Consider the following 27160-nt stretch of genomic DNA (forward strand, 5'->3'; position numbering starts at 1 on the left):
CAGACAAGGGCTGGATTTGTTCAGCCAGCATTAGCATGGAGGGTGGGAAGAAGCTGGAGGAGGGCAATGCACACCAACACCTACTTTAGGCAGAGTTGGTTTAGTGGGGCCGGGCTGGGCGCTGGTGGGTGCTCTGACCACTGGGGCAGCAAAGTTAGCTTTTAGGACACAAGGTTTAATTATCCTACTCGCCAATGAAGCCTGTTCCTGTTTTCCCCAAACCACCAGGGGAAGTGGAGGCCATGCTCATGTTAGGGGCTGGAGAGCAGTTCTCCATCAAATATTACCAGCACCGGGGCTGGAACCCATTCGAGCTGACTTAATCTCATTGTAGACTGGCTAGACGGGCACCATTAACATTTCATTAACATTTGTGTTTTATGGACAAAGCAGGAAGGATCTGGAATCATGTCACATGGTTACAAAGGTTACAACTGAGAGGAATTGGGATTTGAACCTGTGCTAGCAGGCTAGTTTTTATGTCAACTTAAGACAAGGCAGAATCATCTGAAAGGTGGGAACTCAATTGAGAAAATGCCTCTGTAAGACTGGGTTCTAGGCAAGCCTGTAGGGCATTTCTTAATTAGTGATTGATGGGAGGGCCCAGCCCACTGTTGGGGAGCCCACCTCTGGGCAGATGGTCCTGGGTTCTGTAAGAAAAGCAGGCTGAGCAAGCTTTTAAGGAGTATGCCAGTTAAGTAGTAATCGACCATGGTCTCCGCATCAGCTCCTGCCTTCAAGTTCCTGCCCTGTTTGAGTTCGTGCTCTGATTGCCTTAGATGATGAACTGTGATGTAGAAGTGTCAGCCAAATGTACCCTTTCCTCCCTCACTGCTTTTCATTATGGTGTTTCATCACAGCAATAGTAACCCTAACTAAGACAGAATCTAGGCCTTACTCCAAATGCCACACACTTCCTTAGGCTTTGAGGGTGTGTGGGCAAGTTTGGGGTCCCCTGCCCTGTGTGTGCCATCTTCCTCCAGCTGTGGGCTGGGCCTCAACTTTCCTACCACCAAACCAAGGGAAGGGCCTAGACCTAGGTTAGGGCCTGTGAGGCTGGCTCAAAGATGAGGCCTGGGGCCACTGGCTCCCTCAAGTCTCAATTCATGATCTATATGACTAGGTCCACAAGGTAAGGAGCTGGTTGGACACTGAGGGCAAGCTGGAGTTCTGGTGTTCCATTCCTGCCTCATCAAGGTGCAGTTTGGGAACACTGTGGGGTGAGGAGACTGAAGAAAATTCTCTCAGTGCTGAGAACCCACTAAATATTTGTTCTCAAAAGCTCTGGATGCTTTTGTCTTCCCACATATGGCAGCTGCCCTGGGCCCTAATCATACCACTGCACAAATAATGGTTTCTAACTTGTTCACAGGTGCAACCTTTATCTCTATCAGTAAGCAGAATTAGGACAAGAGGAACAACTGAACAGTGAAGGAGAGGGCTGAGAAGCCATTTACTGTGGTCCTCATCAGGCCTGTGGCTCCATTAGTGTGTGTGTGCCATTAGCATGCCCTTCGTGCCGTTCTTTTTTTGGCATGAGGAGGCCTGAGGCCAATGTCCAGTGACTTTTCTTGAGTGCTCTGACACTTATTTATTAACGTAGGGTCTCTCACTGAACCTGAAGATCACCAATTTGGCTAGTCCAGACAGCCAGTGAGTTCCAGGGCTCTACCTATCCCCACACTAAACACATAGTGCCATGCCCCGCTTTTTATGTGGGCTTTGGGGATATGAACTCGAGTCCTGGTGCTTGCTTGCGCAGCATGTACTTAACTGAGACAGTGTAGCTCAGGCTTATTTAGTTCACTAGTAGCCTAGGCTGGCCTTGAATTCACAGCAATCCTCTTACTTCAGCCTCCCCAGTGCTGCAAATCACAATGCCCAGTGTGAGCATGTTCCCTCTTTAAAGCTATTAGCAGAGAAGACTTTTAAAGAAAATGAAAAGAAGAGGCAGGATGGCGGCCAACCATCCCACCCCATTGAAGGCCTTAGTCTCCTGTGCAGCTATGGAAGCAGGGAGGGAGCGGCATGTCTGTGATTCCAGATCCTGGTCTGTGTGCCCTCAGAGCCCACAATGGGGGTCTGAGATAGTGAACAGGGGGCTGGTCAGCAGTGGCTGGGCACTGGCTTGGTGGGCAGCGGGTTCTCAGGTAGTTTTTGGGGCATGGTGGTAGACAAGCTGGATGGCTAGAGCAAAGGTCAAGGAGAGATCTTAGTGGAGGATTGCTGTGCCAGTACCCAGGGCTAAGAGACCCTCTGTGGCTGTGCTGACTGTGGTGAGGCCTGGTCTGAAGGCTGCCTTGATGACCTCTCAGAGCCCAGTGTAGTTCTTGAGGGAACTAAGCTCTGAACAGCAAGTGATTGCCATCCTAGATATTCCCAGTCCTCAGAGGACAGGGAGAGATGATCCATGGGCCCTGTTCTTGAGCCCTTTGAGGAGCTGGGATCACAGTCCAGGCCCCTGGTTCCTTAGAATGCAGATGTTCAGGAGTCCCTGAGGTCCCAAGCTCTGTCACCAATTCCAGAGGGACAACATAGTGGGTGCTATGAGGAGGAGTGTGCAGCTCAGCTCCAAGCAATGCTGGTTGGCACACTGCTTCTTAAGCACACTTTCCCTTAAGGAAAAATGAAAATTCTTATCATTCTGAGACATTAAGGGGACACTGAGAAGCCAGCAGAGTCTTACTAGCCTGAAGTCTGTAAACAGAAACATGGTAGTGGCCTGGCTACCAGCTTCATGGAGTCTCAGATAGGGCCCAAGCATGTCCATGGCACCCGCACTTCTGTGTAGTCTGGGGATGCTGGGTACCAGCTTAAGTTCCCACCTCAAGACCTCAGTCTGCAGCTAGGAAGGCATGGAAAACCCAGGGCAGCCCTGTACTCCAGAGAGCAAGCTGGCTACTCCTTTTCCAAAGCATTCTCTCTCTACTGGTTCCCCGAGTCTACAGACGAGAACTTCTCATCAGGAGTGCTGACACCTCTGCAGTCTGGAAAACCACATGACGTTAACTGTCACTCATGTCAGGGTATTCTGTTGTTCTGATGTATGTGGGTCCCTGGTGTTATATCTCATGTCTGCTTCAATCTCTTAACTGGAATTATACAACTCCATGGGGGGGAAAACAGCTGTTGTAGTAGATGGAATAATAATTTTAAGGAAAGCTGGATAGGCTGGGGCGGTGGTGGCGCAAGCCTTTAATCCCAGCACTTGGGAGGCAGAGGCAGGCGGATCTCTGAGTTTGAGCCTATAGAGTGAGTTCCAGGATGGGCTCCAAAGCTCTACAGAGAAACCCTGTCTTGAAAAACAAACAAACAAAGAGATAGAGAGAGAGAGAGAAAGAGAGAGAGAGACAGAGACAGAGAGACAGAGAGAGACAGAGACAGAGAGAGACACACAGAGAGGCACACACACAGAGAGAGAATGGCTAGTAACAAGCCAAGCTAAGGATGGGCATTTATAATTAAAAATAAGTCTGTGTGTATGAATTATTTGGGAGCTGAATACCAGACCCGAAACAGTAAAGAGTAAAAACAACCAACTACATTTTTGGTGTTCCAATGTGGGGCTAGAGTAAAAAAAACAAACAAACCAAGAACACATAGTCATCTTCCTCTTTTGGCCAATGAGGTGAAAAATCGATCTGTAGTGGACTATGCACTCATTGATCATGCTACTGACTCCAGCCATTTCCAGATTAACAGCGATTCTCAGTTGGTGCATTCTTGGGCCTCAAGCACACTGGGCAGATACTCTACATCTGAGCTACCTGCCTAGTCTCTGAACATCTTTGATTGTCCAAAATCGGTGGGGGTAGGTGCTACTTTCACCCTGTGGGTAGACGCTGGGGATGCTGTTTAAACATCCTATAGCTCCAGCACAAAGAATTACCTGGATTCAAATGCCTACAGTACTAAGGGCTCATAATCTCTCCAGACCACAGGGACATCCCTTTAGAGTTCAGACATCAGAAGCGGTCCTACTATTCTCTCTGTCCTTTCTCATGACTCAGTTGTTTAGCCTAGTTCCCAGGGTGTCTTCAATTCCATTCTCTGACCTTAATCTAGCCTGTGTTTTCCTTTCCCTTGCAGACAGGCCTGTCCATCAAGTTCCCTCTTCTCCCGTTCCATGTCTTGTCCCCATCTCCTGAGTTCACTATGTGGCTGAGCAGGCTTTGGCATCAGCTCCCAGATCTTCAGGCTTCATCTTACCTCACTGCCCCCTCCCAGCTTCTCTTGCCCCCACCTCCTTCCACCTTTCTGGCCCTTCACAGCCTCCTCTTCTGGCTTCTCCCTTTGTCCAGTCAGCATATGAGAAGCTTCTTAGGGCTCAACCTCAGACTCCTTTCTTGGCTCCTCTTATTTCCTCTAAATGAAAACTCTACAGGGCAGAATCAATTAGAAGCATACTTTGCACAGGACTGGCGCTGAGTAATTATCTGTTGACTGAGTGACTACACCATCCATTTCCAGACTTGCATCTTCGAACTAGGTCTCTCTTTGAGGCATCAAACTGCTGCTTCGACATTTTATTTTTGATGTTCTCAAGGCAATTCAATCTCAAGCATGTTACTGTCTTTACTCTGATACTCTCAGGGCTCAGGGCCTGCATGCTATTACGACTCTTCCCCTGTCCCTCCTGCACTTCATCCCCAATCCACGCTGCTGCCCATGCCCTTGACAGTCAGCCAGTCTCATCACGACCACAGCATCCCAGTTGTCTATCCATCTTGACCCTTCTAACTCATTCTCCCAACACGGCAACCTTTCAAACCGGAAATCTGGTCCTATCATTCCCAATCATGTAGCCTCTCACTGACTGACCTCTAAGTAAGGTTAAGAACCCACTTAACAACAAAGAGGACACTAAGAGAGACATACATGGATCTAATCTACATGGGAAGTAGAAAAAGACAAGGTCTCCCGAGTATATTGGGAGCTTGGGGGATCATGGGGGAGGGTAGAAGAGGAAGGGGGAGGGAGGGCAGTGAGCAGAAAAAATATACAGCTCAATAACAACAACAACAATAATAAAAGCTTAAGCTGGGTGGTGGTGGCGTACGTCTTTAATCCTAGCACTCAGGAGGCAGAGGCAGGCGGATCTCTCTGGGTTCAAGGCTAGCCTGTTTACAAGAACTAATTCCAGGACAGGCTCCAAAGCTATAGAGAAACCCTGTCTTGAAAAACCAAAAACCAACCAACCAGCCAACCAACCAACTAACCAAAACCCCCTAAAAAACCAAAACCCACTTAACTGGGTTCTCTGTTTCTCTGTGCCAATGCCCAGGGCTGAGACCCTCTATAGCTATGTTGGGTGGACTGAGGCCTGGTCTGGAGGCTGGTCTTGATGCCCTCTCAGACAGAACTCAACATAGTTCTTGAGGGGACTGAGCTCTGGAACAGCAAGTAATTGCCATGCTGGATGTACTGAGTCCCCAGGGGACGAGGAGAGGATCTATGAGCTCTGCTCAACTTTGTGTTCAGGCTCACAGCAAAGTAAACTCTTCATGTGCATTCCTGCCATCAGGTTCTCTGTGCCAACTGCAACTCTGTTGGGATACCCAGCTCCTACACCTTTGTGGGCACACCAATACAGTCTGCTCCCTAAGCACCTTCAGCCACATTAAGAACCCCATCACCTTGAGGTTTTGACTCCACTGGTCAAGACGGAGGTCTAGGCAGATTTTAACAAGCAGACCTAAGATCTACTGCTATAGAGCATCTAGAACCATTTGGATCATTTTGCAAGGCTCTTCCATTTGACTTTATTGGGAAGTCTGCAGGATACTGTTCTAGATCCAGCTTTCATTAGCCTGAACGTGACACTGGGCACTCTTCTGGTGATGCTGCTTTATGATGCTGAGGACAAACAAAGAGGGAGTCCCATGCATGGGATGACAGTTCTCAGACTTGTCCAGGACCAGGTTCATTCAATGCAAGAACATGGCTTCACTGAACTAGTCAAATCCTGTGCTACTTAGTAGCTGGGCTCTAGTCCATGTTATGCTCTGTCTGGCTCACTTACTTTCTTCTTCAAAAGAACAATGGTGGCACTTATGGAGAGGATATTTTACCAGAAGGGAAAACACTTCCAAGAAATAAACACTTAACTCAGTTTTTAAAGAAATGCCAAGGACTATCTGCTTCATGTTGGTAGTGCCACAGTCTAGTATGAGGGAAGAACCCTCTTCATTCCTTCCAAGAACAATGCAAAGACAGGAAAAGGGGGTGGGGGGGGGGAGGAAAGCAGGTGGCTACTTTGCCACCATATGCAGCAAGAGATTCAAAGCTGAGGCATATAGGGCTGACCTGATGATGAATGGGCCTCTGGCCTCCAGGAGCTTTCGTTCACTGCTGAATGTCTGCAGAAGGTTGATCATGAACTTGTAAAAGTAAGAGTTCATAGTGGGAGTGGAAGGAGAGCATTCTAAGCCTTTGGTACCTGCAAAGAAAGAAACAGAGCCAAGATTTAATCTGATTGTGTGTCTACAGGATGATGAGACAGAATACAATTGTAAATACCAGGGATCTATGTTTAAAAAGATGAAAGATCTCTAATCAAGGGCCAGAGACCAGAAGCAAGGACTTTATGGGTACATACAAGCACATACACTGGTTCACTTAGTGAACATCTCACAGGTTAGACTTCTATTAGGTGCTAAAATAAAAACCAAATAGGACCTGGAGAGATGGCTTTGTGGTTAAGGGCATGTACTGCTGTTGCGGAGTACCTGTGTTTGATTTCCAGTACCCACACCAGGCAGCTCAAAACCACCTATAATTCCAGGGAATCTGACACTATCTTCTAGTCTCCATGGTAATATGTACTCATATGCACATACCCACACATAGTTAAACACACATGCATGTAATACCAAATAAAATAAATCTTAAAAATAAAAACAAATGAACACGATTCTCCCCACTATCCCAACAAATTAGATATATGTAGGGTTTGCTTTGCACAATTAAGGACAATCAGTGGCCAGTCCGAGAATAAAGAGGTTAGACAGACAGCTGAGCATGGTGGCACATCCTTTAATTCCAGCATTTGGGATGTAGAAGCAGGTGGATCTCTGAGTGAGGCCAGCCTGCTCTACACAGAGAAACCATGTCTTGAAAAACCAAACCAAATAAACACCCCCCAAAAAACCCCAAAACAAACTAAAACAATAAAACAAAATGAAAACAACCTAAAAAAAGATGGTAGGTGCAACTTCTCCATGGCCAGCAAAGCTAGCAACCTCCCCATGAGGCACAAGAGAAATTCCTTTCCCAGTGTTGAGAAAAAAACATAAATCACGCTCTGGGCTAAGGATGGCAAACACCCAGCAGAGAGGGCAACCTGTTTGGATCCTGCCTAGCATGGGAAATAGGTTAAGGTGCTCTTCAGCTGGCTCTCAGAAAGCCTGCAAAGCCCTGATGGCTGTGCAGACAAACAGCACTGCTCTCTCACAGGCCTTGGCTGAAGACACGCTCTGCCTCACCGCCACTCCTCCAGCCTGCTCTTGCATATGTGCCCTCCCAACATGGAGGACACAGGAGCAAAGCTGATGGGATGCCGGGCTTGTTCTGATGTGGGCTATTCATACTCTCCACAGCATCCTCCTTCCTTCCCAATGCATGGTGACTCCAACTGTAGTGCTGGAAAGGGTGACAAGGATGGTGGGATTTCTGTCTGCCCAATCTAATAGTGGGACATCTTTGCTAAAAACAACAGCTTTATTAGTCTCACCTCTGCCCCAGAAAGTATGCCTTTCAAAGCATACCACCTACAAGTTTTCAGAATATCCTTTGCTGTACAGAAAGCAGCAATAACTGTGGAATACTTTAATTATTCCTCTACGGGGATCCTGTATTACCTTTACTTCCTAGTCTCTTCTCAAAGCCCTGGAAACAAATCCTTATCTATATACTTGCATATCCTATGCAATTCACATACATTTTTACACGAATAAATGGAACCCAAAATGGCTTTCATAGAGCATATATTCAAGGCTTATCCTGGTTGTGCATATCCATTCTTTATTTATTTTTATGACCAAACAATGGATACACCATATTGCATTTGTTAATTCATCGAACAACGAGTACTTGGTGGTTTCCACTCTGTGGCTATTATGAATGCTGTTCAGAGTCATGCCTACAAGTCTTGTGTGGATAGTTTTTCCTTCCTGTTGGCTATATATCTAGGGATGAAACTGCTGGGTAGCATGGAGACTATTTGGGTCTTGAGGAATTGCCAGGCCACTTTCCACAGTGGCTACAAAGGAGACTCTGCCTTCTCTAGACCCTCTGGAGCATGTGTTACCTGTCTTTCACTACAGCCATCCTAGTGGATGGAAAGCGGTGTTTCACTGTGGGTTTGATCTGTACTTCTCTAGCTGTATTACCATCCATGTTTATGGCGCCTACATTTATCTTTTTTGGAGAAACAGCTACTCCATTCCTTTGCCTATTTCCAAAATTGAGCTATTTGTCTTTTTGTTATGAGAGTTCTTCATATATATAGGTTCTTATCAGGTAGGTGGTTTATAAACATTTTCTTCTATTCTGTGGGTCTCTCCCTACTTCCTGCCAGGAAAGCACTCCACTACAAAGCTATACCTCCAGTTTACTTTCTTGAGCCTGTCCTCTGAAATAAAAATATTTGGGCTAGGGGCACAACAGCTCAATGACAGAGCATTGCCTACTGTGTTCAAGGCCACGGATTCAATTCCAAGTATTGTAAAAACCAAACAACAACAATGTTTGTGGTGCTACAGGTCTCATGTATGCATGGTAGGGAGCCTCTACCCCTGAGATACATCGCCAGTTCCACAGAATTTTAAATTTTGGTTAAGTCCAATATGTCATTTTTTCTTTGGCTGCTCAATGCTTTTGAAAGAGTAGAGTAAATAGGGTCAACTGAGGCAGCAGACTGTCAGTTTCTGAGCTGGCCTCTTTCTGGTCTAGAAGTCTCTCTTCCTGAAAGAGCAGGTAGGTAGTGGAACAAGGTAAGCAGAGTGTAGGGGGTCCTTGGAAATCAAGCTTGGTTGTGGGGGCACACATGAGCCTCCAGAAGCATTAGGCCAACTGTATAAAGGAATGGATAAAAGCACCCAGGGCTGCACAAGTCTCCCAGCGGAGCTGCTGGTGGCCAGTGGCTACAGCAGCACCGAAACACCTCAGGGCCCTTTGTGTTTCCCCTGATCTTTGCAGGGAAGTGGCTGGGAACTAGAAGGCTTTTTACCTACAAACTCTGCAGCCTTCAACCCCAATACCTTTCTACACAACCTCCACACTTCCAAATCCTGCCACCCTAAATCCCAAGACTCTTTCAGACAACACCCTCCATCCAAGACTTCCAACCTCCCGGGAACTGTGCTGGGGTATCCCGAGTGAAAAGCCCAGTTTAAGGACAGGCCCCATTCAACTTTCTGTTGTTTGTACTGTATTGTTCTAGGGTCCATGCTGGGGATAGACTGGCTGCCCTGATTCTGAGTGACTTTGGAATGGCAAATAGTCTCTGCTCCTTGGCCCAGAGGGGGCTGTTTGCAGAATCAAGTGTCACATTCTTACAGATCGAGGAACTCTAGGCCCAGCTGGGACTGATGGTAGATGAGGTGGTTGAAGACACAGCTGTTGAGGCAGCCCCCCCCCCCCCATCATCCTCACCCACAGGAAGATACATCAGTGATGGCTGTCATGGCCTGCTTACTTACCCTACAGCCCCAGGGACATGCATACAGGAATCTAGTTAGTTACCTGTAAGCTTCTGGGGAATATTTCTGCATCATCTGGGTCCCTGTCTCCTTCCTGCTTCTCTATGTGCACCCCTGGGTCACCTCATTTCCAGGTCTAAGGCCTCCAGGCTTCAAAGTACTTAAAGGGACAAAGGGACCAATGAAGAGAGTAACCACAAGTACGTCCTCCCTGGCTGTGGCCATCTATGAGTCCTAAGGAGCTGGGCGCTTTGGGAACACTGGAGTTGCAGCTTCCCAGGGACAGGGTAAAGAAAGCATCGAGCATAGTGCTCTGGCCTCAGTTTCTTCATCTATAAATAAGGGCAGTTAAGAGTCCTAACAAGAGAAAACACATGTAATGTACTGGACAAGGCATGGCACAAGTCTGTGTTCAGTAAACGGGGTGAGTGTGACTTCAGCAAATGTTTCCTGTCCTGGAGAACCGTGTGGGGCAGACTGTTCTCATTCCCTGTTGAACAGGCTGGAAGTGCAAGGAGAATTAGGATCTGAAACAAACTCATGGATTTCTGTAGGGATACTTCAAAAAGAAGCTGTCTGTGCCCCGCCTCTAAGGTGAGCGGACAGACTAATCAAAGACAACAGGAGAGATGGCTTGGGGTTACCCTGGTTTCCCTGGACACATCTCTGCTCCTTTTAGTAAGAGCTCTCACTGATCCAAAAGGACTCTCAGTGACCAGGCTAAATGGAGGTGGCCTTTAGTGGAGAGATAGAAAGCATGGGACAAGTGACTAGTTCTTATGCGCAGTCTCCTCTGGGAAAACCTGTGAGCTCAGCTCTTCAAGTGAGCCCATTGTTCAAAGACCACACACAAGAAAAAGCTCAGTATTCCCTGACTGGTTTTGAAAAGGCCATGTGCCTTTCCAAAAAGTCAGCTGACAGGAGGCTTAGGTGTGGCAGTTTAGGATGAGCCACCCAGCACCCCAGATTGTTCTGTATGGAATACAACCATCAGGAGCAGGACCTCTGACCTTAGAGCCCACTTTCTAGGAAGACCACTTCACCCATTCAGGGTTGGTAGTCTTGGGCAAGAAAGGGGAGCTGTCAGTGCTCACTGGTGACAGGGTCAGGGTCTGTGAGAGCTCTCTCCACCATGGTTTTCCCTTTTGCCCAACTGCCTCTGACCTCGGAAGTCTTCAGGGTGCTGTCTGGAGACTCGAGAAGAGGCTCTGGTAAAGACTTGGAATACGGCCTCAGCTCAGGCCTCCTCTCAGAGACACCTACAGGTCCCCAGCTAGCAGACTTGCCCATGCCATCACATCTCACCTGAGTGGGCTTAGATCAAAGAGGTGCCACATCCCGCTCTGCACCACTTCCCAGCTGCCTGTCTGGGATCAGAGAACTTGGCTGCAGCCTCTTGCTATGACCTTCTCTCCTACCCTAAAAAGGCATAAGAAGAGATTCCCTCTTCTGCAACGTGAACACTGATTTACTTTAGAGATCCTGCCAGGCTGTCTCTCTCTGGTACTGGGTCTTGAATTCTCCTTGGAGCTCCCACCATGTTGGGGCCCCTCTCTCTGCCTTTCTTGTTCATTGTGTTTAAATAACATCTAATATATTCCTCAGTCCCCAGTAATCTGACTCAGTGTCCTCCTGAATCACCTGCCCCATCCCAAACCTAACAGTTCTTAGCCAGGGCTGTGGGGCTCAGGAGAGGAGGTGGAGAACAAACACGCCCCAGGAGTGTGACTGCAGAGATTTCCGCCTCACTGCAGCCTGCACCTCCCAGGGGATAGCTCAAACGCCTCCACCAGCCTCTTCCACCCACCTCCAGCTCTCGCTCATCTGGCTGTGCAGTCTGAAGTGCCTCTGTCTCAAGATGGGCTGGTGCTGCACATGCCTGGGACAGGCAGAGCTGGGCCTGGCTCGGTCTGATTTAGAGCATGCCCTCCAGATCTGCATCTGGACAGAGCCGTCCTAGCAGACTGGACTCAGCATTACCAACTGGGCACTTTTGTAGGTTCACTCAAATGGTGGACAAGTTGCTTTGGTGGGATTCAGCAGGCCAGGAGGACAGAGGGATGTGTCTCAGGGCTTTTCCTGAAGGGCTGAAAGGAGCAGGATCTTCACTTCCTGACCCAAAGAGGACAGGGATGTGAGGGAGAGTGCAATCCCTCAGTCACACAGATCTGCCTTATATTTCTGGTTTGGGCAAGCAAGAAGCCTGTGGGGGCTCTGGAAGGAAGCTCACGTGACTGGCTGCTCAGGGGCAGACAGATGCTGTGGGGAGTCCTCTGTATACAAAGACAGGCCAGTGGAGTGGTGGCTGGGGAGCCAGTCCTGCAGATGTTGTTAAGTGAAACCTGATGTGGCGACATGAGAATCTGCAGAAAGCCTCACAAACAACCTTCCCTGGGATGTTTTGGATTGAGTTTTGTGGCTATGACGTGAAGGAGCCTCACATGTCAGGATAAAAATAGCTTTGGCCTCAATACACAATCCAAGTTACAGTGCAGCAGAACCAGATGCAAAAACATTAGCCACTCAGCTCAGACTCCACTTGCAAGCCCCCCCTCCACCCCCTTCATTCTCTACCTTCTTCCCTGCTGAGGTCAGGCCCAGGGATCTGGGCAGGCCCAATCAAGTAGCTCTTAGGATTTGCTGACTTGAGGGAGTAGGGCAAGGGCCAGTGGCTACTGAGAGCATACCCAGGAGGCGAAAGGAACAGATGAGATCTAGACCCTGTTGCTGATTTAGCCAGGCCATGGAGACAGTGAGCTGGCTTCTCATCTGTGACCATCTCAGAGAAAGGGGTACAGTCCACTCTTGGCACAGAAAGTGCTTCATGAAGCTGGACGGCAGTGGCACACACCTTTAATCCCAGCACTTGGGATGCTGAGGCAGAAGGCTCTCTATGAGTCCCAAGCATTCCTGGTCTATGTAGGGAGCTCCAAGACAGTAGGGCTACATAGAGAAACTTTGTCTCAAAACAAAACAAAACAAAAAAGAAACAAAAAACAAACAGTAATAACAAAAAGAAAGTACTTCATAGAAGCAGCAGCAAGACGGAAGCTGGTATGGGACAAAAGGGAGACTGGTGGGGAAGGAGCAACTTCCTATAGAACTAAGTGACTGGAAGAAGGGAGGCCAAGCTGCTTTGGTCTTTTTTTTTTTTTTTTTTTTTGAGGGAGTTGTAGAATTGAAAATAGTACCCATTGTTTGGTTCCATGGATGAAAGACCACTACACCAGCATCACCTGGGTGACCTGATCCTGGAGGTAACTACCTAAGACAGGAGTTGGAGCCTCACCCACATCCAGGATGCGTTCCAGCTGCTTGGCTCACAGCACAAGACAAGATAATCAGTCACAGAGGGGCTTAGGAGTAATTCTCAGCTTTTAGGGGAGTGGTGGGGGTCACACAGCCATCTGCTATCAGGAAGGGGCTGCTACTGAAGCAAGGGCTGGAACAAGGTCAGGGCGAGAGAGCGAGAGAGCGAGAGCGAGAGAGAGAGAGAGACAGAGAGAGAGACAGACAGAGAGATAGAGAGAGACAGAGAGACAGAGACAGAGAGAGCTAGAACTGGCAAGACCAACAACAAGAAGTCTTGGTTGTAGGCAAAAGTACACCTTCCTGGACAGGCATCTGGGGACTTCTGCTCACCTTTGGTGACCTGTTCATAGCCATCCTTCATTTCAATCATCTCTTAAAAAGAGTCCTCATCCTTGCTGGGTACCTGCTGCTAAGGATTCATACGTGAACAAAACCTAGCTCCTGTGGCCTGAGATCACAAGAACATAAAAGACACTTGGTGATCCTGATAAAATAAAAAAAGAAGCAGGGATGACCCGAATGTTTGCATTTCTGATCACTCTGGGCTACCAAGGTTTTGGAACCTATACCTTTGCACCTTGGCAGCAGGAGGGGTCTTAACAGGTCACAGCCAAGAGGGAATGCAGGGGGGGTTCCACCATCCACCCTGACAAGCATGAGGGGCTGGGGGCGGCAGCCTTGCAGAGGCTGTCACCAGAACTAACCTGAGTGGTCCTGTGATACTAAGGACAGATATCAAGGCAGTTCCTCAGAGTACAGTGCTGGTCTTAGCTTCCAAAGCCCCCAAGCACTCTATCCCAGTTTAGAAAGACGGGGAGGTGGGTCCTGCGGCAGGAGCCCACTACAGGGTACAGATCTTTCTGCTGCCTCCCAAGAGCTGAAAGGAGATACAGGCTTTGGGGTCCAAAGAGCAACGGGCAGGGTCTGGGGAGCTGTGTCAGTCAGCTATGGGAATAGTAAGCAGAAGACAGCAGGACAGGAAATGAGGTTCAATGGAGCCTGAGGCCAGAGTGGGGGATCCCTGGAATCTCTGTGAAGCAAAGAACTACTTCTCGGGGAACTGACAGGCTGGAGCCACAGCTGGGAACAGGACACCCAGACCAGTTCTTAGTCAGACAACTAGGCTTCTACTGCTTTTCCCCTTAGGTGAAGAAAGCTTCCAAGGGTGGCAAAGGTGAAATCCCTATGCTTCTCTGAGTGCGGAATTGACAGCCAGGTTCCTGGGTCAGTACAAATGCCTTTCACAATCCTCAGTCAAGGGACTAAGGCATGCTCTCTTCTCTGAGCTGCTGGATGGAGTTGGGCTGATCTAGGTGAATATCCCTGTGAAGTGTTTAACACAGGACCAGGTTTGGATAAGTGCATGGCAATGCTGGCAGCTCTTGGCACCACTGTTACCACAGGGAGAAATGGTCTTGTTCCTGAAAGCCTCCTAGGTTTCTTCCAGGACTTGGTTGTCTGATGATAGGAAGATACTGCTGACATCTGGTCACACCGGCCTAGTCTGCAGGGAATGAAGTGGAACTGGAACATTTCACCTTTGTCCCTTTCAGAGCTAGAGGTGGAGACCAATGAGCCCTGCAAAGTATGTTGCCATGAGCAGTTTTTAGTTCATCAATAGAGCTGGGAATAGAATGTTTGCCGAGAAAAGACAAAGCTATCCCTACTCTTCCCTAGTGGTGGTGCATACCTGTAATCCCAGCACCTGGGAGGTGGAGGCTGGATGATTTAAAAATCAAAGTTATCCTTAGTTACCTGATAAATTTAAAGCCAACCTGGGGAACATGAGACCCTGCTTTAAAAAAAAAAAAAAGGAAGAAAAAAAAAATAAAGAAAGAAAGAAGAAAAGAAAGAAAGAAAAAAATAGGAAAAGAAAGAATGGCCCATGGCAAGCAGGTAGGTCATGGCACGTAAATGTTAGGTCAAGTGACCCTTAGCCCAGATTGCCACACTACTGCTTGGACTCCGAGGGTACCTGGCTCACCTCAGGCCTGATATCTGCCTGAGAGCAGAGCTTGTCCAGGCCCTAGGAGAAAAAGAGATGGATCTTGGGTTCTACTAATTGTTCTGTGGGTCAGGGTGGTCCCACAGAGGACTGATTACTGTCCTTTTTTTCCACAGCCTGGCAATACATGCGCAGATTTTTATGAATTGGGTAGAGATGGTATACAGTAACCTGAGTCCCAGGAGCCCCAGGCTGGGAGATGGCTTTACTCAGAGGTCTAGGTAGCTCTCCTGCTGTTCTGGAGGGAGTTCTTTTCTGGTCAGGAACAAAGGAGGTGGAATTCAGACCTGCTTGTCTGTGCTGGCAGGAGAGAGTTTATGCTAGGTCACATGAAAGGAAAAGAGGTGCCATGTGGACACTTCTGTCTCCAGCGCCCTGGGAACCACTGTGGTACTGCATTTAGGGCAACACAGCACTCACCCAGGCATGTGATAGGTCTCTTCCCCATTACTGTGTGGGATCTGCACTAATGAGTGTACAGGTCTAATGTGAAGGAGGGGCCGTTGGCTTCCCTGGAGATGTCCTGACATTGCCTTCTAAAAAGTTCCTGCATGGAGGGTGGAGTGATTTCCTTTTATGGGACACAGTACTGTAGTCTCAGGTTCTCAGATCTGTGTCCTGGAGAGGCAGATGACAGTGGACTCTAGACAGGAAGAAGGGCCGGTCTTGCAACCTCTGTCCATGTGCAAATATGCATGTGTGCACAGTGCCCAGGAAGTAATCTGGGGAAGAACAGCCAGCAGAGCAATGAGGACATTTCCTGCATGCTTTCTGACCTCAACACCGCCCCACTTATCCACGGCGTCTGCAGTGGGCCTCCCAAGGCAGCTGAGCCAGGAGAGGGCAGAGGGGAAGTTTCTGCATTCCTTTCTTACTGATTTGATCTTGACCCTCCAGAGTCATGAACATATTTGTAAAGTCTGATGCCAGCTGTGGAGATGTAGATGTGAATGCACCTTCATCTGTCTGGAGGGTCTCATGGCCCCAAGTTCCATAAAGGGCTCAGGCTAACTTTGTGGCTACCAGTAATTGCGGGTTTGTGAAGGAAATTGCAGTACTGGTTATAGGCACTTCTCTGATATTCTTCCCAAGACTGACTTTCTGCCCATCTTGGATGTTTTGTTGTTCTTTTCTATGACTTCTGAGTGTCCCTGGCTGATATGATTCATTCCAAGAGCTTTGGCAGACCAGGGTAAAAGTCCTACTACTTCAGCCTCATTAACGGCCTACCCATTTTGATGGGGTGAGGACTGAGATTCAGAGTTCTCTGCCATGTAAGTTTTCTCAGCTCTTGTCTCTAAGCAGCAGCATGCTTTTGATACCCGATGGCCCCCAGGAACCTTGCAGGACCCCAACTCTAGACTGGGTGCCTAAAGTAGTTTCTTGGCTCATACTCTCAGTAGCAGGAACCCATATTGCAGCTATCAACTTCTCTGTGCCCAGGAAGGAGGTAAAGAAAAACAAAAGACCACAGAGGGTCCTGGGAGCATTAGGTATCTCAGTCTGCCCATGGCTCATGCAACCTTCTGTTGCTGTCACCCTGAAGATGGATAAGATGGTAGGGTGCTATCTCCTACGGAGGAAGGACTGAGGACCACTGCAGGGCTCCTTCTGACTCCCCCCCCCCCCACATCTAAGGAAAAGTCTTTCCTCCATTTCAGTGTAGCTCCTATTACCTGTTCTGCACCACCACACTTCCTTTCTGCCATCTGTCCCCTGAACCTGGGGCTGGCCCCTATTATGCTGACTTGAAGACAGAGAGGGTAGAGACTGAACTCTTCTGCTGAGGGACAGGAGGTGGAAGCCACAGCAGGGGTCCTGGCATCAGGATATGGGAGCTGCTTCCTTGACCACAGCTAATGACTGCTCAAGGGAAACTGGTCTCCTGAGTGAGGAAGTGATGGCATCCTGGGGAAATGGGAGAGAGGAAGTCAGGCTGCTGCTGGAGTCCCTCTCTCTGCACATCAGGCAGAACATGCAGAGGGAGAGCCTGGAGCTTGGGATCCCATGTGCCTCCTGCTGCAGGGCTCTGGAGACCCACAGCTTTGTCATGGAGGAGTGTCCTCAGTACATGGCCTGTGATTTGACTTGGCATATCCAGGGGTGTACCAAGGCCTGAAAATACTCTTTGCTTCTTAGACAAATACTCTTTGCTTCTTGGGCATGGTTGTCTGGTCAAACAGCTAGGGGCTTCTACTGGGGTGGGTCAGGTGTAATATGGATCCAAGGCTAGGGACCAGAATATCATGGAGTTACAGGAGGGACACAATGTTACTGAAAAGCTATGGGTGTATGGAAAGCTAATGAGGTCCTTGTGTCTAGACGGCATGAGGGGTTCAAGGGACAAAGACCTGGCAAACATCCAAGACTCATTGGGTAATTTCTTACCAACTGTGTCCTTGGGCCTTTTTAAGGATCACGTGGCTTAGGGAGGCAGTCTCTGCCTGGGAGAGGAGGAACTAGGCAGTGTGGCCAGGGACAAGATCTACCTGCCACCCCAAAGGAAGCCGAGGAACAAGCACCAGGAATGCCTTGGCTACCTTCACTTGCAAGGACAGCCCGGAAACAGCCTGTTTGAATTATCCTGTCTCTTGCCTGGGCTGCCTGCCATGCTGAGAGCTATTCTGAGCTTTGTTGAGGAGGAAATGGCTGCCTAGCCTTTTTCCACCTGTGAGACCCAAGACTGAAGGTCCTGGCTGGTTGCCTGCCTGTGGAGAAATTGCCTCAGAGGGTTTTGTGCTTAGTCAGTGGTTCAAAAGCATCAAAAGTGCTGAAGATGAGGGAAAAGGGCATTGAGGGTCTCTTTGGGGGCTACTGGAGTGTGAGCCGGGAGGCAGCAGGAGGGTTCTCTCTTTTGTGGTAGAAGACCATGGGTCGGCAATCTACCGGCCCTCATACCTGGCAGAACAGCCTTACGAGTGATCTCCTGGTACAAGGTAAGAGTCAGTACTAGCATCTTCTCAGGACAGAGCCCTCAGGGAAATACTTACTGGGAGGGTTTAGCAGGTTGGCTCTGCCGGAGGTGGGCACATGAAGCTCTGAGTGGCTGACTCGGAGGTCAGGGCCATCAGGTGCGCCTGGGTCATCCGTCTGGCCTGCAGGGGAGGAAGCAATTTCTGCCAACACCTCCAGATCCTTCAAGACAACCTGTGGAGACAAGCGGAGGATGAAGGACACACTCCCTACTATGGGCTGAGCTGATGTGGCAGAGGTGAAGTCAGAGATGAGGAGTGTCTTGTCGGGAAGGGACACCTGTAGACCAAGTGCTGCTTGCCCACTGCTGTGAAAGGGCTTGGGGAAATGTGGCGAAGTGCGGATTAAGAGGATACTGATGGCGAGGCCTAGGAAGGGAAGCTGATCAGGCTGGAGAATCTTTCCTGCAGAACACCTCTTTGACTCTGAATAAGGACTGGAGAGGGCTCCTTGAGATGCAGGTCTTCGGCATCAGGATGAACCATACATAGGATGTATCTCAGTCTCTGTATTGTATGAGGTTCTTGGTCCTAAACTTCCCTGTGCAAGAACAGACATCACTGCAGAGGTGACACTAGGTCACACAGAACCCAAAGGGTCCTCTGTACTTTGGGTGTGATTCTGGCCTCTGGTGACTTCCTAACATCCAGACAGGACTGTCTCCCACATGTTTCCACTCAGTTTTGGGTGGGGGCAAGGCCTCTTCAGCTGCCAACTTGCCTACTGACTCTTCCAGGGAAGAGGCAGAATACACGTGCAAGTTACTCTAGGCCTTAGGCCCTCTTTCCCCTGGGGTTGCCTCTAAAGTGCCCCTAGCCCTGAAACTACATCATTTTCACTTGGCACCAGAGCTGCACAATGGCAAAACCCATCCCATTGTTGCATTATACAGTAGGGAAAGACCAGGGACATGCCCTGTTGGGAAGGCATGACCATGGATGCATGCCCCTTTGTGTATGGTCATGGGTCCTAAGACCTGTGTTCTATACTCCCCCTACATGGAGCTCCTCCCACTGCAGGTTCTGCCAAGTCTTTCTGCTCCCAAATCATCAGTTCTCAAGAAGGCCTGCCTCTGCCTCACCCACAGGTACATCCTTAGGACTAACTCTGACACCCAGCACATTTCAGCAAACCGGCTGAAGACAGGGACAGCTGTGCCTTTATTGTGCTACCTTGAACCCAGACCAAGAATTAATCATTGGATGGTGTGGGAGGAGGAAGGGGGAAAAAAGAACCATAGTAGGGAAGGGGAGTAGGGTAAAAGCTGCAGAGCTCTGTGGGTGGGCCCTGAGAGGTTAGCTGGGTGGAATTTGATAACACAAGGTCAAGATAAGGCTAAGATGTGGGTCCTTTTGGGATGATGAAATGTTCTGGTATATCAGATAGTGATGATGGCTACAAATCCCTGTAAGCACAAATGCTCTTCAACTGAAGATGGGGTTATGTCCTAATATACACACTACAATTTGAAAATATCACAGTCTATACACCCAACCTATGAATACTGGAGCTCAGCAACACAGCACACTGCAGACAACAAGTTGCTTTCCTTCAAGATGACAAGGCTCACTGGGAGCTGCTCACCACCAAAGGGTATGAAGTGTAGTGCACACCAGTGATCCCAGAACTTAGGAGGGAAAGGTAGGACCAATTTGGGTTTGGGGAGATGGCTCAGTGGGTAAAATGTTTGCCCTGCAAGCAAGAGGACCTGAGTTTGGATCTCTAGTATCCATGTAAAAAATCAGGCACAGTGGCACATGTCTGTAACCACAGTGCCGGAGTGAAGAAGATGGTCAAATCCAGGGGGCTTGCTGCCAGTCAGTCTAGCTAAAATGGTGAGCCCCAGCTTCGGCAAGAGACTCGGCCTCAAAAAGGTAAAGAGAGCAGGCATGATGGCTTAGCAGGTAAAACCATTTGCCATCAAACCTGCTCACCTGAGATCAATTCCCAGAACTCACATGGTGGAAGGAAAGAACCAGCTAGCACACGTTGTCCTCTGATATTCATTTACATACACATGCCATGACAGGCATGTTTGTGTATAACTCTGGAAAGGTCTCTGAAATGTGAAAGTGGCTCTATCAGGCCAGGTAACAAGCCAGTGCCTTACCGGATGCTATGTGATTGTCACTTTTCTTGACACTTTCCTGCCTGTCAGTCTTCTGCTTGACCAGCTTTCCTGTACCATTGTTGAGGATCCCTTTGCCTGCTGACCTTTTCCGGCCTCTTGGTCTTCTCTAAGCTATTTCACATGTTTGGCACATGATCTTAAACACCTGCACCTCAGCCTCCTCTAGGCTGGTCATGGTGTCACTCACACAGATGCCACCTCTACTGTTCCCCCAACACAGGCCCCGAGACATTCTTTAGGCCTGTATGAGTTCTTGCTCTTATCCAAGCTGCATAAGATACTGGGCTGTAGGAGGGAGCCAAAGCCACCCTTGCCTATGGCTGTGGGCACAAGAATCAACAAAGTAATGGCCCTTGCCAGGAGCTTATGGTTTGCCTGTCCTTTTGTGCACTGGAATTTGGGTTTTAGTTGCTCTTGGAATAGGTTCTATTTGCTGGAATGTGGGAAACGGCTCCTCAGTGACTGGAAAACATGGCCCCTACACAGCCCTGTCATATGGCAGGAACAAAAGGTAGCACCATGTCAGGCCAAGAACTAGAGGACCCTAGGTGGGTTTGGGTTGTAGCCCTGGGGCTCTGTCTCCTGAAAGGAAGAGTCTCCAGCAGGCTCTTGGCTCCAGGAAGGGAAGACACAGAGGGAAGAGGGTGTGGTGGGAAAGCAGATGGCACAGTTATGAAGTTTTGAAAGAGAAGCAGATCCTAGCCCCCACCATTCTCTGGAACTCCATTTCACAAGCAAGGCCCTTCCCAAAGGTCAGGGATGGGAAACTAGATCAGGGACTTGGAGTCGGGGGACAGCATGGGGTGACTCAACCAAAACTAAACAGCAAGGCAAGAATCAAGCCAAGATAAGTTCTATAATAATTAAACAGAGTTTTCATAGGGGTACTCCCACTCCAAGGTGTTACCAAGAGAACTGCAACATATGTTCACACAGAAACTTCTATGTGAACATTCATCTCAGTTGAACAACAGATAGGTCCTTCTTCTGATAAACAGAATGTGGTATATCCATTCCACAGGAAAATGACCTGGTCATAAAAAGAAATGAGGAAGGGGGCTTGACTCAGTGAGTAAAAGGTCTTGCTGTAGAAATCTGATAAGCTGTACGGCACATTTGTAACCCCAGTGCTCCTGTAGTGATGGGAGACAGAGACAGCCTGACATGTGCTCTGTATCAGTAGAAACAAAAGAGATCTTGGTTCAGTAAGATAGAAGGTAACTGACTCCTGAAAGTCATCCTTGATTGTGGCATGTGCACATACCATACACAATTTAAAAAAAAGATATTGGCCTATGTAGCAATAGGAAGAACCTCATAAACACTTGCTAAGTCAAAGAAGGTAGATATACAGGCTACAAACTACCATGATTACATGAAATGTCTAGAAGAGACAAATCTGAAAAGATGAAGGTACATTTGTGGCTGCCAGTAGTTAGGGTTGAGACTGCTAATGGGTACAGCTACTTTCTTGGGGGATGAAATGTCCTGGAATTAGGCAGTAGTGATGGTTAAAAACCTTGAGAAAACATTTTAAAAACTGCTCAGTTTTGGTATATAATCTGTATGGAAAACGTAAGAACTAAACCAAAATTTCAAATTAGCACACTAATTCCCAGTCCGGCAGCATTTTAGAGAACTGGCTTTCTTTCACCACTGCCCAAGTGGCAGTTCTTTCTAATGGCCTATGATCTAACAATTGGTTCAGACTCAGGACAGATGAGGAAGAGGAGGAGGTCACCCTGGTCTCCTTCAGGCGCTTTGCTTCTACAAGTCATGCTGCCCCTCAGGGATCTCTCTGTGCAGGTGGACCGGGACACATGCCCTCTGAGCAACAAATCCGGGAGGTCAAATGTTCTGAGTGAGAAAAGTATGGGCAAGCAAGGCTGACGGTACAGATGTCCCCAGCTCTTGCACGATCCCTGACACCAGGTACATGCCCTACTAGATGTCTGCAGGGAACTTTTTTCCATATGAAGAGATGCCTAGGAAGAACCAGTAGCATGCAGGAAGAATGAGCTGAACAAGGTCATGTCTCCTGGAACAGCTCAAGAACCAGGCTACAAGAGACAAAGAGGGCAGAGGAGCAAGCTGTATTTGCTTCTGGCTGGAATTAACACTCTCAATCACCATCCGTGTCACCTTACACTCTTACATGAGGAAACTGAGATTTGTACCATCATCAGCTCAAGATAAAGAGTGCCTGTTTCATACTCAGCTCTGGTCCTTAAACCTAAGTTTGTTAATAAAACTACTCAGGGCTTTGTGGTCAGACATTCCAGACTCCCAACACCTCCCCTAGACCAGGTAATGCTATCCAATGCAGCTCTCCTCTTCCTAAAGCCTACTGAGTAGTTGCTATGGTTCTGCTCTGATTATAGGAGACACAGGGCTAGACAGGACAGGCTCTGTCTGAGTCACATGCTATAGGATGCAAAATTAAACATTTATTGAAAGAGAGCCTCTGGGCTTCAGGAATCAGCAACTTGGTTTGAAGGGAGCCAGGAGCCTTTGGAAGCACTTGAACATGCATCCACCAAAGGTACGTATGCGTGCGTGTGCGCATGCATGTAGGGCATTTGATGCATTCTTTTAACTAGCATAAGCTGCTTATGGATGCAGAGAACAACTCGGCACATTCCAGGAAAACAACGCTCGTGGTGCTTTAGCTCCAGAGAGGGATGTGAGGACTAGAAGGTGTGTGTAGCTAGAAACAAGCTCAGGAGGCAGGCTAGAGTGGACTGTCACAATCTTATGATCCACACAAAGGAATATGGGCTCCATTTTGCAGGTAATAGCATCTCTGTTTTCCTGTACAAATGGAGACTTGACCATGCAAAGCTGCCCTGAAGGCTGTGAGAACAGCTGGTCCTCTATGTCCAAGGATTCAACCAACTATGGACTGAAAATATTATTGTGATGTACATAAATACAGGAATATGAAGGCTTTTTCCTATCTATTTCCTACACAATGAAGTATAATAGTATTGCCAAAGCATTTAATTGTATTGGGTATAATATGCCACCTAGAGATGACTTAAAGTGCATGGAACAGACTGTGCAGGTTATATGAAAATACTGGCCCATTTTATGAAAGGGATAAGAACATTTTTCAGATTCTGGATTCCAAAGGGTCTCTGCATCAACCCTTTATGCATACCAAGGAACAAGGGGACTTCATGTACAGAGCACAGAAAACAGGCTCAAAGATTCTGATTTACCACTCTTATTACAAGACTTTTAATCCCAACACCAAGATGTTAATGGCCTTGGCTTGGTAATGGGGTGGGAATAAGAGTGTTCACACAGGGCTTTTCATGAGATTGTACACCATCCATCTCTGCACTATTGCCTCCTGCCCACTGGACAGGAGATCAGAGCCAGAAAGGCTGCACATTTTGCATTCAGAACTCTTCTTATTTTAGGAAGCTTAACATCAAATGGCAAATGAATGCAAATTACACTTCAATTGCACAATTAAAGCCGGAAATGTTGTCTACAGGTTCCTCTGGTGATCCCTGCCATTCCTCCTGTGCTTACAAAGCAAATTATTTGTTTCTGGTCCTAGAGACTGGCAAAAAGCCCATAGCCCTGCCTGGGACACCATATAGGCACAGGTGCACACACAATGAACTGACCCTTCCCGCCCCTTAACTAGAACAGAATTGAAGAAGGGCGGGGCTGCTTGAATGGACAGCAAGGAATGACTTACAGTGGATACTGGGGAGCTACTGTGGGGACTATATAGTAGCTCTCTGACATTAGCTCTTGTGATCAAATCCCGCTGCTAGCCGTTTCTCAGCTGACTCATAATCCCAACTTGGATTTGGGGCTTTGAAGCAACAATCAAAATAAAGATCTGGCCCAGGGAAGAGTGCTATGGCAGAGAAAGGTCTTGTCAACAGGGACTCTGGGAGAGACAGCAAAGACAGTAGAGGTCCACTCTTCCTGTTAGAACTGGCTTTGAGTCTCTGTGCCCAGGCAGGGCTGTGGTGTTCTATACTTCCCTGGAGACCCTGCAATCCTTGGAGTGTGGGTAGGAAGCTGTGAGACAAGGGATCCTTGCTCAAGGACCTCAAGGCCAGAAGGAAAGGCCCCAGAGCCACAGACATGTGGCCAGTTTCACTCCACCCCCAGAAACCCAGATCCAGTTCTCCTGCCAGTGAGCAGGCTGCCTGGGTCCATGCCCATGGTTGGCCTAGAGTCCTGGCTCTGAGGATAGGGACTAGCTCAAAGAAAGCAGGAGGAAGCCACACCAATTAGTATGCGCTACACAGCATTTTTGCAAAATGAATATAAAACACTTGTGCTTTCTTTTTGTGTGAGAGAAAGAAGAGGGGAGGGGGAGGGAGGTTACAAGAAAGCAATATTCTGCAGGAGCAGGAGCTCCTGCTGTTACCATGGCAGTGGAAGGGGGTGGGGAGGGCCATCAGCTGGTCCCTGGTTCTGGAGTACAATGTGCTGCCTTGCCTCCTTGGTGGGGTGCAAGGGTCAAGGTTGAAGACAGTGAATACAGACAGCATCTGCCAAGGTGTCTCTGAGGGAAGCCTCAGGAGTTGCAGGAAAGGGGTTTCATATTTCCCATGGGGTGGGCAGCAGAGAAGAGAAACCAGGGATTCCTAAGATGATCCCCTTTGTAGGAGACAACTTTATAGTAGCAAATGGCATTTTCTACATAGGATAAACATGGACACTGTTATCTGTCACCCTCATTTTCTAGTAGCCAAGGACAGTTCTCTCCTGGACTATGTTGCTTTTCTCCCATCTTTTGCTAGTCTAACGGGTGTCCATCACTCCAATACCTGTCTAGAGCCCAGCTCAGGAAATGATGTAGGACTGGAAGGCTTTCTGCCTTTCCCAGGCACTGTGGCTGCTCCACTGCCCCAGCTGGTAAGGCTATAGGCTGCAGACAAGAGCTGCAGTTTCAAGTCCCTACACTGGGGAGCCTGTTCTTGCTGTCAACCACCACTCTGGCTCTAAGCCCCAGGCAACCACTTAGGAGATACTGACCTACTGCAGTATAGGGAAAGGAAATAGATGATGCATAGTTTGAAATAACTGCTACCAATGGGATGGATGGACAAGACTACCCACTGAGCTTTAGGAAGCATTAGGAAGCGCTAGGTTTATGTAGGAAAGCGCTAGCTGAGGCTCTGGATGTTAATTGGCTCAGGAACCCAGCTCCTTCGAAGGGAAATCTTTTTTCTATTGTCAGGAAAGCCCCAAACTATGCTCTCTCCAGTGCTGGCCGGGAAGAAGCTCTAAGAATGTTCCCAAGAGGCACACTTTGTACTGGCAAGAGAGATGGATGCAGCTCCTGACTCTGGATGCTGCACTCTGGCTAGTGTAAGCCAGTGCCAAGGAATATCTGAAGACTCTGTCCAGAACAGCTGATTGTAGTGTCTCACAGGTGATCTGGGCCAGGTCAGGCTGTCCCTCATGCTCTGAAGCAAGGCTGACAGGAAGGCAGAAGCACCAAGGCCTGGCTTTCACAGGAACATTGGGCTTTCTGTTTCTGCCCACACAGGAACTAGTTCCTTTTGTTATAAGGGTATAGCTCAGTGGCCAGACCTCCAATATCCCTGGACACATATGACTTGGCTCTTGCTGCCCTGGGGCTCGGGGAATCAGCCAGAGAATTCACCCTAGGAAGCCAGACTGAAGGCCAAGAGCAGTGGGAAATGCACCCACACCAGCTGGCAGTGGGGCTGGAGGCCTCCGCCCTAGACACAAGGTAAACAGGAGCTGCAGAAAGCAGCAGGCAGGCTGGCATTCTGAGCAAAGCTGTGGTCACACGGTACCATGAGAACCCTGCCCTCTGCAACAAGATGAGCACTACCCCAAGAAAAGAAAGTTCAGAATTCAGGTGGGTAAAGTCTGTCTAGGTGTGAACACATTTCTTGTCTTATTAGAAAACTACTCAGGTTGCTTTTTAGTGTCTTGGCAAAGCAAAGTAACTTGCATCTGTACACATACACAGCTCACAGGCGACGTTGGCTGACGGAGTACACATCCTAGGGGAATTTAGGCAGCTTTTTTTATTTTTCCAAATGGGACTTTGGAGATCTTTCCTAGTGTCTAGACCTGGACTGCCTATACAAAGGCCAGTCAGTACCTATGCTACTGTGAGTCCCACCAATTAGTTGTGTAGGTTAGTGTAGATGATGCTGGTGGTTGCCCCTCTTGGGGTACAGGGCAGAAGAAAGGGCAGCCTAGTGTAGGATCACTGAGAGAGTGGACTGCTGAACCTACCCCCTAACCCCACAGGTCTTTCTTCCTGCTGATCCAGCCATTCTCACTTGTACTGACCTGAGATCCTGGTTCTTAGGGGTGGAAATTCTCTGAGATTGTTAGGGAACTCAGTGCAGCTGGAGAGTGGTATACATGCATGCCCTTAGAGCTCTGTCATCAAGAGATGAGCCCTTGCATTGTGGTAACCAGCAGAGGGGAGGAGTTCTGATTCTCCCCAGAGTTCTGCTTAACCCTGGTTTATTGGTAAGCTTCCCACAGCACCTGGCCTGAGACATGGACAGGGCTGGGTGGGACCAGCAATTCTGCAGCCAACTTGGTTGTTAACCTTCTTGTGAAATGTTTCTGAGCAGCAGCTATGGGTTGGACAGACTTCTCTTATAGTTCACAGCTAACTTGCCATTATAAAGAGTGATAAGGGCTGTGAATGGATGGACACAAAGGCAGAGAGGTTCTGGCCCAGTCTTAATGTGTGGAAGAACGTATACTGGGGACAGAGACAGTCAGAAAGAGGGATGGAGAGGGAGAAGGAAGGGAGGAGAACAGGGAAAGAGGAGAGAGAGAGAGAGAGAGAGAGAGAGAGAGAGAGAGAGAGAGAGAGAGAGAGAGGGAGGGAGAGGGAGAGAGAGGGAGAGAGAAGAAAGGAGGGGAAGAGAGGGAGTGGAGTAGAGGAGAGGAAAGGAAAGGAGAGATCATACATTGGCTTCAGAGGGATTCAGGAAACCAACTACAGATCTGGACCAAATAAATTCCTCAACTTCTCTGGGTTCTTTGAAACTAGTTTCCTCT

At 48.4% G+C, this 27160-nt stretch overlaps 1 protein-coding gene across 1 annotated transcript in view; it reads right to left on the reverse strand.

Moving 5' to 3' along the window:
* Vac14 (VAC14 component of PIKFYVE complex) overlaps nucleotides 1-27160 on the reverse strand; it is a 115281-nt gene that overhangs the window by 33979 nt on the left and 54142 nt on the right. Inside the window, exons 13-14 of the mRNA XM_038313171.2 lie at nucleotides 18009-18165; nucleotides 6307-6439 (exon numbers count right to left, since the gene is read on the reverse strand). Coding sequence (XP_038169099.1) covers nucleotides 6307-6439; nucleotides 18009-18165 — 290 coding nt within the window. The remainder of the gene's footprint in view (nucleotides 1-6306; nucleotides 6440-18008; nucleotides 18166-27160) is intronic.

Source organism: Arvicola amphibius, chromosome 15 (assembly GCF_903992535.2).
Source record: "Arvicola amphibius chromosome 15, mArvAmp1.2, whole genome shotgun sequence".
Lineage (NCBI taxonomy): Eukaryota > Metazoa > Chordata > Mammalia > Rodentia > Cricetidae > Arvicola > Arvicola amphibius.